Source organism: Juglans regia, chromosome 13 (assembly GCF_001411555.2).
Source record: "Juglans regia cultivar Chandler chromosome 13, Walnut 2.0, whole genome shotgun sequence".
Lineage (NCBI taxonomy): Eukaryota > Viridiplantae > Streptophyta > Magnoliopsida > Fagales > Juglandaceae > Juglans > Juglans regia.
In genome coordinates this window covers 8,832,980-8,846,000 of record NC_049913.1, presented here as the reverse complement: position 1 = coordinate 8,846,000, position 13,021 = coordinate 8,832,980, and the positions used below count along the sequence as shown (strand labels likewise).

General features: G+C 33.2%; 1 protein-coding gene across 2 annotated transcripts; it reads left to right on the top strand.

Annotated features, from left to right (window-relative positions):
• Positions 1 to 4,259: 4,259 nt before the first annotated feature.
• LOC109003131 (sphingosine-1-phosphate lyase) lies at positions 4,260 to 12,711 on the top strand. Of its 2 annotated transcripts, XM_035684652.1 has the most exons (15): positions 4,260 to 4,647; positions 4,780 to 4,825; positions 5,337 to 5,488; positions 5,585 to 5,644; positions 6,615 to 6,839; positions 6,921 to 7,062; positions 7,297 to 7,347; positions 7,440 to 7,531; positions 9,541 to 9,667; positions 9,960 to 9,975; positions 11,321 to 11,428; positions 11,552 to 11,606; positions 11,709 to 11,855; positions 12,146 to 12,224; positions 12,435 to 12,711. In XM_035684652.1, the coding sequence occupies exons 1-15, from the start codon at positions 4,448 to 4,450 to the stop codon at positions 12,555 to 12,557; spliced, it is 1,623 nt and encodes a 540-aa protein (XP_035540545.1). In that variant the 5' UTR covers positions 4,260 to 4,447; the 3' UTR covers positions 12,558 to 12,711. The 2 variants fall into 2 exon arrangements, with proteins under 2 accessions (XP_035540545.1, XP_035540546.1); XM_035684653.1 differs by lacking the exons at positions 4,260 to 4,647; positions 4,780 to 4,825 and having other exon boundaries at positions 5,389 to 5,481.
• Positions 12,712 to 13,021: the final 310 nt, after the last annotated feature.

Below are 13,021 nucleotides of genomic sequence, written 5' to 3'. Positions count from 1 at the left end.
ATTTTATGATTGATCCTGCATCTGCCCTAGCTAGCTAGTACTTTTCACGTCCATCCAACTATATATTCGGTATTGAAAATTACTTTTGTCGTGTACGTTCCAGGATGTAGCAGTCATATATACTTTTTTTGCTTTTGACATGAAACATACATTGCATTTTCCTGGGAAAAAAGCAACATGACTAAATTCAGGCAGCCATACGTCGAGACTAATAGATCACGGCGTAGCCGACCATTTAGAAATTAGATGCTTTCGACTATATATATATATATATATATATATATATATATATACACATATATATGATATCATCTTGATCAGTTTGTGATTAATAACGAGGCACTACAACATTAATGGCGACATGTCTCCCACGTGTAGGTCAGCAAACAAAAATGCATGGTACTTGTCCAATAGTACTTTACGTTCACACTGTTCAGTGATCATCATCGATCTATTTCTGAGTTGAGATGAAAGTTAAATAAAATATTATATATTAAAATATTAATTTTTAATATTATTATTTTAGAATTTAAAAAAATTAAATTATTTATTATATTTTGTATACAAATTTAAAAAATTTATAATGATAAAATAAGATGAGATGAAACACTTTTATTATTCAAACGGGGCGAGTAAAATCAAACCTCCACGTATCCATCCGATTATGTAATCAAACTAATTATGTTGCTGAACACGTGATGCATTCATTATTCAGATTGTGATTGGTCAACATTCATCGTCTTCCAACCTAGCTAGCTGCTTGTTCAAACTTCTCTACCCCATTAATCTAGTTAGTTTGACTAATATTACTAGTACGGTTAATTATATGAATATCACTACTACTATTAATTACTATCATTATTATTAATGTTGTTAATGTTACTCTGATTTTCACCAGTACTAGAAGCTTAATTCGATGCTGGAGTATTTTTAACAACTCAAGTCATGAAGCCTCGTGGATAAAGGCTGCAGGTTGATAAAATGATGAGCTTTGGAAATGTTTTGAAATTGCATTTTGATATTTCCCGAGTGATCATCATCCAGTACTTGTTCAAATCAAAATCAAAATAAAGAGAGTATAAGATAACACACAAGTACTGCATGGATTAGGGCTGTTAAAATCGACCAACCCAAACGGTTGGCTAGCTCCCACCAAACCAGATGGATTGGTTTGAACTTATTTCCTTCTAGACGACTAGTCGCCGGTTCAATTATTAAAAAATATATAAAAATAATAAAATTGAACCGGCGATTAAACTTGTCTAGAGAAAAACAGGTTCGAACCAATCAAACCGGCTATATATAAGCATTTTGCAGTAGCGGTTTGGTCCGAGGATAGGAATTGGGAATACACTAATTTTCTGATTATCCTCGATCTCTCCTTTTGTTCTCTTGTTTCGTTTTCTTTTTCTTCTATGGACTATGAGTGGTTGCACACCAATACACTATAAATTCTTCAAGTTGGGCCAGGCTCTTCTTAACGGCCCCATAGCATAACCCCAAGAGACATGAGAAAATGGCCCCGAAGTTGAAGTTGCAATGGGCCTTCGACTGTCATTTATGGCCCAACAGTCCTTTTATCGTGTGTAACTTTTTGTTCGAACTAAGGCTTCGTCTGGTTTCTTAAATCTTCTCAACTCATCTCAACTTATCATTATAATTTTTTTAAATTCTAATATAAAATATAATAAATAATTCAATTTTTTCAAATCCTAAAATAATAATAATATTAAAAAATAATATTCTAACAATATTTTATTATCTTAATTCAACTCAACTCAACTCACTTCAACATCTAAACACAACCTAAATCTTATCGCTTTAAGGAAATTTTGCTCCATTATTCCTATCTTTGGATAGAGATTACTTTTAGGGTTTAGAGTAGAAGAGATATAGCTATATTAATTAGGATATTGTCAGGTAATTTATTGGAACATTTAAAAATAATGTAGGGTCTATTTCATGTATATGTTTATCTAATTCTAGAGTCTATAATGAAAAAGAGATAATTATATCAATTAAATCTCATAATATATAATGAATATTTAGGTGCCGTTTTGATAACGAATTGAGATAAAAATTAAAAGTTGAAAGTTGAAAGTTAAATAAAATATTATTATTTTGAGATTTGAGAATTTTAAATTATTTATTATATTTTGTATAAAAATTTAGAAAAATTATAATAATAAGATGAGATGAGATGAATCACTTTTATTATCCAAACGGAACCTTATATTAATATATTGTTCTCTCTCTCCCCTTTAATATTGTTCAAGAAAAGTTCTCTCTCCCCTTTAATATTGTTCAAGAAATTCATTCGAACAATTATAAATAATATAAAATATATTTTATACATATTTATTTCTCATTCAAAACACTAGAGTTTAATAAAAGAAAACTGGAGTCTTTTGGATTCAAAAATGAGTTGAGATGAGTTGATATGGGTTGTAAATAATAGTAAAATTGTTGAAATGAGTTGAGGTGAGATGGTTTTTTGATTGGAAGTGAGTTGAAATGGTTTTAACTTTTTGGAGATGAGATAGATGTGGGTTTCACAAATTATTGCATAGTATTTTTAATAAATTTGTTTTATTTATAAATATATTTATTCCTTAAGTAATAATAATTTATAAATTATCTACCCAATTTTTTATTTTTTATAATATATTTTATAATAATATTTTCTGGATTACAATATTTTTTTTTCTAACGGAATTTGTTTGTAAAATATTAAATACAAATTGATTACAAAAAATTGTTTTAAAAATGATTTTTAAACTGTTTCCAAAATCGTTAAATAATAATTTTGACTATTATATATAAAATAATTTTTTATTTTACACCCGTGTGAATGAGGGCTGGGTGAAGGCGTGGGTCTTCGTTTGCATTCATTATACTAGTTGCATAGAAAAGTAAAAAACAACATAAGCTATTTTGTCCTATATAAAAACAAATAAAAAGTTTGGAGAGAATTTGCTGGAAAGAGTTGAAATGTTTTGAAGTGATATTCGAATCCAAACCATGCCTTTAGTAGATTTGAATTTTTATCTACCGTCTTTCGTCCAAGATGAAGTAAACTGTAGCGGCCTCATCCGATTTTTAATGAATATTTGCAACTCCACTTTTTCTCTCTCCATTTCGTTTCTTTCCCGGATATTTTATTTACCTATTTCTCTCTCCTTCTATTTATTTCCCTACTTGACCAGGTAGTTGTGATTTTATTTGATTATGAAAATAAAAATAAAAAATATGAAAATGAAAATGTGGAGAGTTAGAAATTATGAAAATAGAAATAAAAAAAGTGGAGAGTTGGAGATTATAAAAAAGTAGTCTACCAAGTAATTTTGATTTTATTTTATTTGTTGAGGAGAGTTAGAAATTATGAAAATGAAAATAAAAAATCATTCAAAGAAATAAAATTAAAAAATATATTTAAAAAATAATAATATTTAATTTAAATTTTGAGTCATTAATTAAAAGCCAAAAAATCACATATTACTTATTAGCCAAATTTTGAGTTGGAGATAACTAATGCAACGAAAGAGCTCTGTAGCCTGGAGTCGCTCCCCTCTAATGAACTGCTATACTTTTATTTTTAATATTTTTTAAATTAAATTATATCACGTTGTGCTATAACTGATTTAAAAAAAAATTATTCTGTATAAATATATTAACTTAAAGGGTAATGTTAGGGATCTGCTGGAGGATTCCGCTCCAAGGTCCCGCTGCAAATTTTTTTAAAGTTTTTTACAATTTAGTGATTAAGATAATATAATAAATAATATTTTCTTAATTATTAAATTAAAAAAAATTAAAAACAAAAATTAGAGCTGGACCTTCGAGCGGGATGAGATCCCTATCATTTTCCTAACCTAAATTGTACTGTAAAACACACAGCACGTGATGTCCATCTTTTATTTATTTCTTTGACACAAAAAACCAAGATGGCAGCTAAACATATTGAAAAGTCTGAAACGTGCTATCTCTGGTCACGTTGATTTTTTAAAATTTTTTATCTCATTTTATTTTATTATTATAATTTTTTAAATTTTTATATAAAATAATTTAAATTTTTTAAATTTAAAAATAAAAATATTATTAAAAAAATATTTTATTTAATTTTTAATTTTAATTTTAATTCATCTCTTTTAATCTTTAAAAATAAACAAATACCAAGTGACCTGAAAAATTACGAATAATAAAGGAAAATAATAGAATAACGAAAAACAGCGGACGTAAAGTACAAAACATTGCATTGGAAAGAGCAGAAGCGACGCAAATAGGGAAGAACAGAAGAAGCTTACCCAAGAGCAGAAGCGACGCAACCCACCACCCTCATCCCCGTCGAAATTCAACTCGTATCTTGTACGCAATACTAATAAGAGAAAGACCAAATACCCCTCTCTCTCTCTCTCTTTCTGGATATTCTTCGTTTTCGTCGCCGGCGATGGATTATTCTCCGAAGTCGTTCTTGATTCGTTTCAGAGCTTCTGCGAATTCTTTCCTATCGGAATACGAGCCTCTGGCTCTGCTTCTCGCTCCCCTCCTCGCTTTTCTCGTCGCTCGGACGCTTCAATCATTTCTCGGTGTGGTTCATGAACGAGGACTTAAAGCAACCTTCGTAGCGTTCCTCATGAGCCTCCTCAAGTGATTTTTTTTCGTTCATTTGCTCTTGATTTTTTGACAATTTGTTTAGCTAGTAATTACTGATCTAATAATAGACATGCTTTTGTTTTGTTTTTTGTTTTTTTATGTTTATTGATTGAAAAAAAATAACAGGTTGGTTCCTGGTGTCAAGAATTACATCGATGCTGAGAAACAGAAGGTCAATAATCATTTATCTGAATTCATTTTAGTTTTCCATTCATTAATTCATCCATTGACTTGTTTCATGTGTAGATTTATGGGTATTCGAATTTCTGTCACTATGTTTATTCTGTGTCCGTGTTCGTTGTTTCTGAAGTGAAAATTAGACAAATTGTTATGCTGCGATAAATGAAACGAGATCGAATAACACTGAGACCATACTAAACACGAGAATTTCACTGGACACTGTGCCTTATTTATGTGTTATTAATGCATAGCTATTTTGCCTATTTCACTGGACACTGTGCCTTATTTTTAGACAGTAAAATCTTAACCGTTAAAAAAAAATAATTATGCTTTTAAGGATTCCGTGGATTTACTCCTAATTACTCAGTTTAAGTTCTAAAGTGTTAGTAGGTCTTGGACGAGTGGATCCAAATCAAAGGTTTGACCTCTCTCTCTCTCTGCCATAATAAGGATTTAAACATTTATATTGATTTTATGGATGCCATGCTTGGTTCAATGAGCAGGTTGTGGATAAGTTACAATCTGGTGGTAAATCTAAGCGAGATGGTTGGAGGACCGAGCTGCCAAGGGCAGGTTTGGGAGTTGAGGTCATAGAGAAAATGAAAGATGAGAAAAGAAATGATGTGGTTTGGCAAGGAAAATGCTCTGGTACAGTGTATGTTAGCAACTGTTAGCATGGGATTCTATGTAGGTCTTTCACTTAAAAAATTTGAAACATTTGTGATTAACAAATTATGGATTCCTTTTGCAGCTACATTGGAGGGAGTGAGTCTGAAGGACATTTTTCTCTGATTAATGAGGCATGCTCAATGTTAGTAAGATTTGTACTCTTGTGATCATCAGTTTACGACTCCTTTTCTTTTTGCTTTCTGTTTTTTGGCTCCTCCAAAACCAAAATTCACTTGTCGAAATTTTTCAGTGCAAAGACTGTACCCATATTAGAGGGGGAGCTCAAAAGTAAACATATATGTTCAGCTCGCAATGCTTTCTCCCTAATTTTTCTACACTTTTGGTGTCCCCAACAAACAATGGAACAAGCAAAGTCCTAATTGCGAACTACCCTTGACAAGATAATAGTCATTTATACTGATATGCAACTGCAAGAAAGGGTGGATGTGAATTTAGAGAGTCCAATGAGTGCAACAAAATGCCTTCTCTTGCCTTTTCTGAACCATTAAAAAAATGTTGTGAATGTTAACCAGAATCTTCATCGTTGTTTTAATGTAAAGTCTACCTTTTGACCATTTTATATCAATCAGAACTGCTAATTATTAGGGGTGTGCAAAAACCCGTCCCACTGACTCCATACCGACTCCACACCGTTGGAGTTGGAGTCGGAGTCGGAGTCGGAGTCGGATTTTTCATGTTAATGTTGATTTTCCCCTACCTTGCCGGTTGTGTTTGCTGCATAAAGTGTGTTAATGTGTGAACAAAGTGCGAATTAACAACTATGCATCCTGGCAAAACCCTAACAACTTGTGTTCACACAGTTTGCATGCAATCTCTCTTTGCTCTCATATCCTCATCAGCTTCATCTGGGCGCCATTTCTTCTCTCTTCTCAGCTCTGCATAAAGTGTGTTTATGTGTGAACAAACCCTAGCAACCTACCTTCCTGCTTATTTTTGCTGCATAAAGTGTGTTAATGTTGATTTTTCCCCTCACAGGGAGGATTCATTATTCTTTGCAATGATGAGTCTGATAAGATCTGTTCCTTCCCACCCTTTATGGTGAAAAAAAATCCAATATCTCTCATTATGACTTGGTTTGAATCACTTTTCAGGTTTGCACATACCAATCCATTGCATTTGGATGTATTCCCAAGCATAGTACGATTTGAAGCAGAAGTGGTTGCAATGACAGCTGCACTGCTTGGCAGTAAAGAAAAGGGTTCGGGAGGACAAATATGTGGAAACATGACATCAGGTGGAACTGAAAGCATATTGTTAGCCATGAAATCATCACGTGACTACATGAAAACCAAGAAGGGAATTACAAAACCTGAAATGTATGTCGGTTGCCCATACCTCAATTAGCTTTGTATTGATTTGGAAGTTACTTATATTTATTATTTTCTTTCTGAGCTCAGGATAATACCCGAATCTGCACACTCAGCATATGACAAGGCTGCACAATATTTTAACATCAAGCTGTGGCGTGTCCCTATAAATAAAGAATTTCGAGCAGATGTCAAAGCGATTAAACGACATATTAACCGAAACACAATTTTGGTATTTAGTTTATAGACCTAGCTCTGATTTTACTTTCTCTTGAATATTTCTTCTTGAATCTTTCGTGGCACATTTAATCAATTTGAGCCTTCTTGTTCCATACCACCCACCCCGGTTCCCCTCTCCAAAAGAAAAAACAATTTGGTTTACCATCTTGAGCGGGTTGATGCTGATTTTCCAACTTCAAAGTTTTTGTTTGCTACTTGAACAGACCTAGAATTTTTTGTCCTGCAGATTGTTGGATCTGCACCTGGGTTTCCTCATGGCATCATTGATCCTATTCAGGTATGCAAGGACCTAACTTGTTCATGTAATTTATTGTCTCTTTTAGGTCATTTAACAGCCGAATTGAATGATCTGAACAATTTCTTTTATAGGAGCTTGGTGAATTAGCTACTAGCTTTGGAATTTGTCTCCATGTTGATCTTTGTCTTGGCGGCTTTGTACTACCTTTCGCTAGGAAACTTGGGTATGGCAGCATGTTTCTTTCTTTCTTTTTCTTTTTTAATTAGCTCAGTAAATCTTTTGATGGTTGCTTATTATGCCGCCACTCAATGCATCATCACATTGACCACTCAACAATAGTGTGCCTGCCAGTAAACAATATTTAAGAATTGAGCTGTACAGGTTGACATGTTTGTGCCACCAATTTTATGGGCCATGGTTTCACATATAATGCTGCAATACGAACTCCATCTCTCTCTAGCACACACTTTTCACTAACGAAGAAGTTGAAGACCCTTTACCACGCCTAAAGGGTGGTGAATAAGTTTGTAACACAAGCTATGGATATTAAAAAACTATCAAGAACTAAGTTTAATAGACTAGAACAGGTTTATTTTTTTTAAAGCAGTTACATATTTAATATTTGTTCATTAGTAACCACACATAGCATCAACGGATTCTTTATTATAAATAATATTCGAGAGAGAGAATTGTGACAAAATGAGACCCAAAAAAACAATTTACTATTTGAAGATTTTTTTATAAGTAATAAGAGAATTTTATTGACAAGTAAATAGTCATAGTCCAAGTACACAAGAAGTATACAAGAGAAAACACCTAAATACAAGCTAGGAACTAGAATAGGCTAAAATCAAATCATGAAGATTATATCTCCATTCAACACGAGCTTTAGCCCAAATACACAAAGTACTAAAGAAAAACTCCCTAAGTGCTCCCAACGAATGTTCTTTATCTTCAAAGCACCGCTCATTCCTTTCCAATCATAAGCACCACATCAAACATGAATGAATCATCTTCTATATGGAAACAATGCGACTACTCCCCTTAAAACCTTGCCCACATGCTAAAAGATTCACCACTTGCTTAGGCATCACCCAAGCAATACCCGTCCTACCAAAAATCTCATCCCACAAAGTCTTCCGCCACCTCACAATGAATAAAAAGATGGTCAACAGATTCATCATCTTTCTTACACATGAAACACCAATGCACAACAAATAATCCACACCTTCTCAAATTATCTGTGGTCAATATATTTCCAAGAGACACCAACCATCTGAAAAATGCAACCTTACTAGGCACCATTGATCTCCAAATGCACTTCCAAGGGAATTTATTGACACAATGACAAGTTAACACATTGCAAAAGGAGCTAACCGAAATTCCGGAATTTCCAGTGTGAATCCACATCAAGCTGTCCTCCCTTCCCTGCACAATCTTCATATCATATAGTATTCCAAAAAAATTCAGAAACGGCATTCACTTCCTAGTAATGCACATCTCTAATAAAATATACATTCTTTCGAAGATTATTGTTTAAAAAATGGCATTCACTATTTGAAGATTTACTTAGAATTAATCCTATTACAAAATCGCTGCAATCATCTCCTTCCCCAAAACCTTTATAAGAGCTAGATCGTACTTGTACTTTCATATGATCACAAATTTTACCTTTTTTCGTTTCTCTTGGCCCATGTTAATGATGGCTACTCTAATGAATAGACATCTTTGAAATTGAGAGAGATCCTTATATAGGTCTTGGGTGGAAGACCCTAATTTCAAAACATAAAATCATGGACCTGAGAGCTCCAGTTGTGACATCATGACAGGCTGTTGATGGGATGCTGACACCTACTTTTTGCTCGATTGAGAGTCCCACGATAGATTTAGTGAATTCTCTGGATGTTGTTGTTTTGAGCTGTCAGGACAACTTGTTGACATGACATTATTTCTCATAGAAGTTTGCAGATCTCTAGTTCAAACAATCCCTAACAAAAACTTGATTTCTAATCATGGTTTTGGACTCCAAGTTTTGCCAACACTGCAAAACTAACAGATGTGAGGTGTATTTTTTTCATTTTTCCTTTTTTGCCCCCTTCTTTTTGCATACACATTCCATAGAGGACAAGCTATTAAAAGAATTGCATTCAGATTCTCAAAATTTCTGGCTAGGCTTCTCTGGAAATTATAGGCTCTCTTCAGTATGGAATAAGTTCACGTTTTTACTTTCAGGTACCCGATTCCACCTTTTGATTTTTCTGTTAAAGGAGTGACCTCAATATCTGTGGATGTGCATAAATACGGCTTGGCTCCCAAAGGAACAAGTGTAGTTCTGTACAGAAATCATGATATAAGAAAGGTAACCTAGGATGTGCATAAATAAATTTCTGTCCCTCAGTTTTTCCAAATTGAAATCCCAAATTGTATTTAACTGTTTTCCTTGGATGTATATGTAATTGGGTAAATGGCACATGTTCTATAAATTATATTGAATACTCTGACATTTCAGAGGTATCAAGTTTTTTGTATTTCAAAAGGAGTTATGCCACTCTATTTTTACTGCTTGGTTTAAATTCTTTCTAATATGCATTTCTTTCATGGTGTTTTGTTTGTGGAAATGCTGGTTTTTCTGGCTTCCTATTTTCCGACAGCATCAATTTGTTGCTGGTAAGTATACATTCCTTTTTTTCCCAGAAAAGAAAAGCCTTCAAGCAAAATTTCTACTATAATCTATTTCCTTTTATTTCTCCTGTTTTTATCATTAGAAGACTATTGACCAATCAGTGGCGGAACCAACAATTTTTTGGAGGAGGCCCAACTTTTCTATCGCGTGACACATTTATGTACAATAAAAAGAGATTAAAAAAAATCATAAAAACATAACTATATATAAAATTAGATCTCGATAATTTGCTACATACACGGAAATAAAATTCTAAAAACACAACTTAAAATATGTTTTAGATTTCTGACGAGAATGTTTCATGGAATAATATTCATCCATTATTATTTTAGTAATGAAATATTTAGAATTTATTTTCTTCATAGAAACTATCAAGTGATCTTTTAGAAGATCATCTTTCATTCTAGTATGTAAGCTAGTTTATCAAGTTTCATGTAAAATCTAGATATTTTCGTATCACATTAAACATATAATGCTATAATTGAGACCTTACATAAATTTTTTCTTGCTCAATGAAGTTTAGAGGATAAAACCTCTCAACTATTTTTCATATAGATCATCAACCTTAAATGTTTTTTCTTGTATTTTCACTTTGAATGTATAACAAAAAACTTTGGGATCCATATTAATAAGTTTATTATTTCTCCTAAACTTAGTTTTAAGTTAATTTTGGTGAGGCCATATTCTTGAAAATAGATAATATATAGAAATTATATAAAATTTTGGGACTATAGGAAAAAAATTGGAGAGAGATATTTCTAGGTATGAGAGCATATGGGGATTATAAATTTCTTTTGGGGGCCATTTTCTATATTTATAGAATTATGAATAAAATCTAGGGAGTGTTTTTGAATTTTCAAAAAATCCTAAGAACTACGTGGGTCCGCTACTGTGACCATTCTATGTTGAAATGGACTTGCAATGTAAGGACTAGATTCAAACCATACTGGAGGAATTTTTCCACTTGAGTGATAATTGGAAATAGTATTGTGAATATTGCAAAGCACACACTATATAGCGCTATCATTTGAATATAAAAACATGAGGGTGATTTTTTAATTAATTCTGCATGCTTAATCAACTATAATATGCAAATACAACAACTATTGAGAGCCATGTTACAAAAACGAATCAGGGCCTTGTGTATTTCATAAGCAAAAGCCATTGTGGAGGGAAATGTGTTCTATTTGGTTGGTGGAGTTAATTTATAAATTCTAGAACAACTGCCCTTAAAGATTTACTTGGTTCTGAAATTTGCTGATGGCATGTAATCTTTCTCTCTCTCTCTCTCTCTCTCTCTCTCTCTCTCTGTGTTTTATCATGTTGCAGTTACCGAGTGGTCAGGAGGGCTGTATGTATCTCCAACAATTGCTGGGAGCAGGCCTGGTGGCTTGATTGCTGGGGCTTGGGCAGCATTGCTGTCTTTGGGGGAAGAAGGTGAGAGAGTAACCCTTATCGCTTTCAAACTTGAAGCTATGACGTGTTATTTTTATATTTGCCAACCAAACATTACATCAAATGCGTGGCTTCTGGGCTGACTGTAATTCCAATGTTCTTTAGGATATTTGGAGAGCACGAAAAGGATCATGGAAGTGTCAAAGAGAATACAGAAAGGGTATGTGTTGTTTTCACCTCTGTTTTTTGCTAGTTTGGTTTTGGAGGGGAGAGGAGGGAGATGATATTTTGATTTTGAAAGGAAGAACCTCTCTATGTGTAGGATAAAGGAAATTCCCGAGTTATTTATTATTGGAAGGCCAGATATGACAATTGTGGCATTTGGTTCTGACGTTGTGGATATATTTGAAATCAATGATGTCATGTCATCCAAAGGTTGGCATTTGAATGCGCTGCAAAGACCCAACAGGTATTTTCATTTTCACTTTTTTAAGGCAAGAAAATAAGAACTGACATGTCAGTGCTTAACTCGCTGCCTGGTATGGGTTATACAAATGATTTGCCTCTTACTTTGAATTGGTTGGAAATTGGATGATCCTAATGGGTGGATCATTTTCTAGTGACTAGTCCGAAATGTATCAGGCTGTATATCAGTGTTTCCATGTAATTTTTTTAGAGTTATGCGGTAATCATGTTTTGAGCTTTGGATTTATTTTTGTTCCCAAGACTAAAATCTTTATTACTCTTTGCTTGATTCAGCATTCATATATGTGTGACTCTTCAACACGAACCAATAGTTGAGGATTTCCTCAGGGATTTGATGGAGTCCGTGAAGACTGTAAGTTTTTCTTACATTGAAAAGATGGTTAGCCATATGGGACCTTTGATTAGAGCCCGATATGAAGTATAAAATCCATTTTAGTTTATACTGCTCGAATGTAAGGGCATAATTATGTACTGATCTCAGGGAGTAATTTGGGGCTGTATGTTGTGTGATGCAACAATCTATATTTGACTAGATTATTTTTTCTTTAATTTCGTCTTTCAGGTGAAAGAAAATCCAGGTCCAATAAGTGGAGGTCTAGCGCCCATATATGGCGCTGCAGGGAGAATGCCAGATAGAGGCATGGTGCAGGAATTGTTGGTCAATTACATGGACAGTACATGCTAGAAGCAGTCCCTAAACCTTAGTTTGGCTCTGTCTGTTTCTCAAAGTGTTGATTTGTATAATAATTCTTTGGCTTAAGTATAAAAAATAATGGTATTGAATAACGTACTTGCACTGTTTGATATCCTTCACTTCTACTAGGTTTTATTGCTTTGAATTAAGAGCTTTTCCAGTCCTTGCCAACAAATGGAGCGAGAGAGAGTCTCCCTTGCATTGATTTACAACTCAGGCATGTACAATGGGCGCAATATAAATTTATTAGTATCTTATTATTAATGTTGAATTTTAAAATTCTCAATCGCATTAGCTGATATGACAACTTTTAAATAGTTTTATAAGTTATTTAAATGAAAAATCATTTAAAATGTATTAATTAAAATTCAACCCTTACAACTCAGATCGAGCTTACTTTAAGGTAAAATTTTTGGGCATTAACAAGGTATTGAGTTATTCTCAAGTATACGAAG

What these genes read in the sequence shown, in the direction of transcription:
- LOC109003131 (XM_035684652.1), top strand. Translation starts at nt 4,448, where the DNA reads ATGGATTATTCTCCGAAGTCGTTCTTGATTCGTTTCAGAGCTTCTGCG. An exon ending in GGAAAATGCTCTGGTACAGT is followed by an intron (nt 5,489 to 5,584) that starts GTATGTTAGCAA and finishes TTCCTTTTGCAG; the next exon opens with CTACATTGGAGGGAGTGAGT. An exon ending in GGAATTACAAAACCTGAAAT is followed by an intron (nt 6,840 to 6,920) that starts GTATGTCGGTTG and finishes TTCTGAGCTCAG; the next exon opens with GATAATACCCGAATCTGCAC.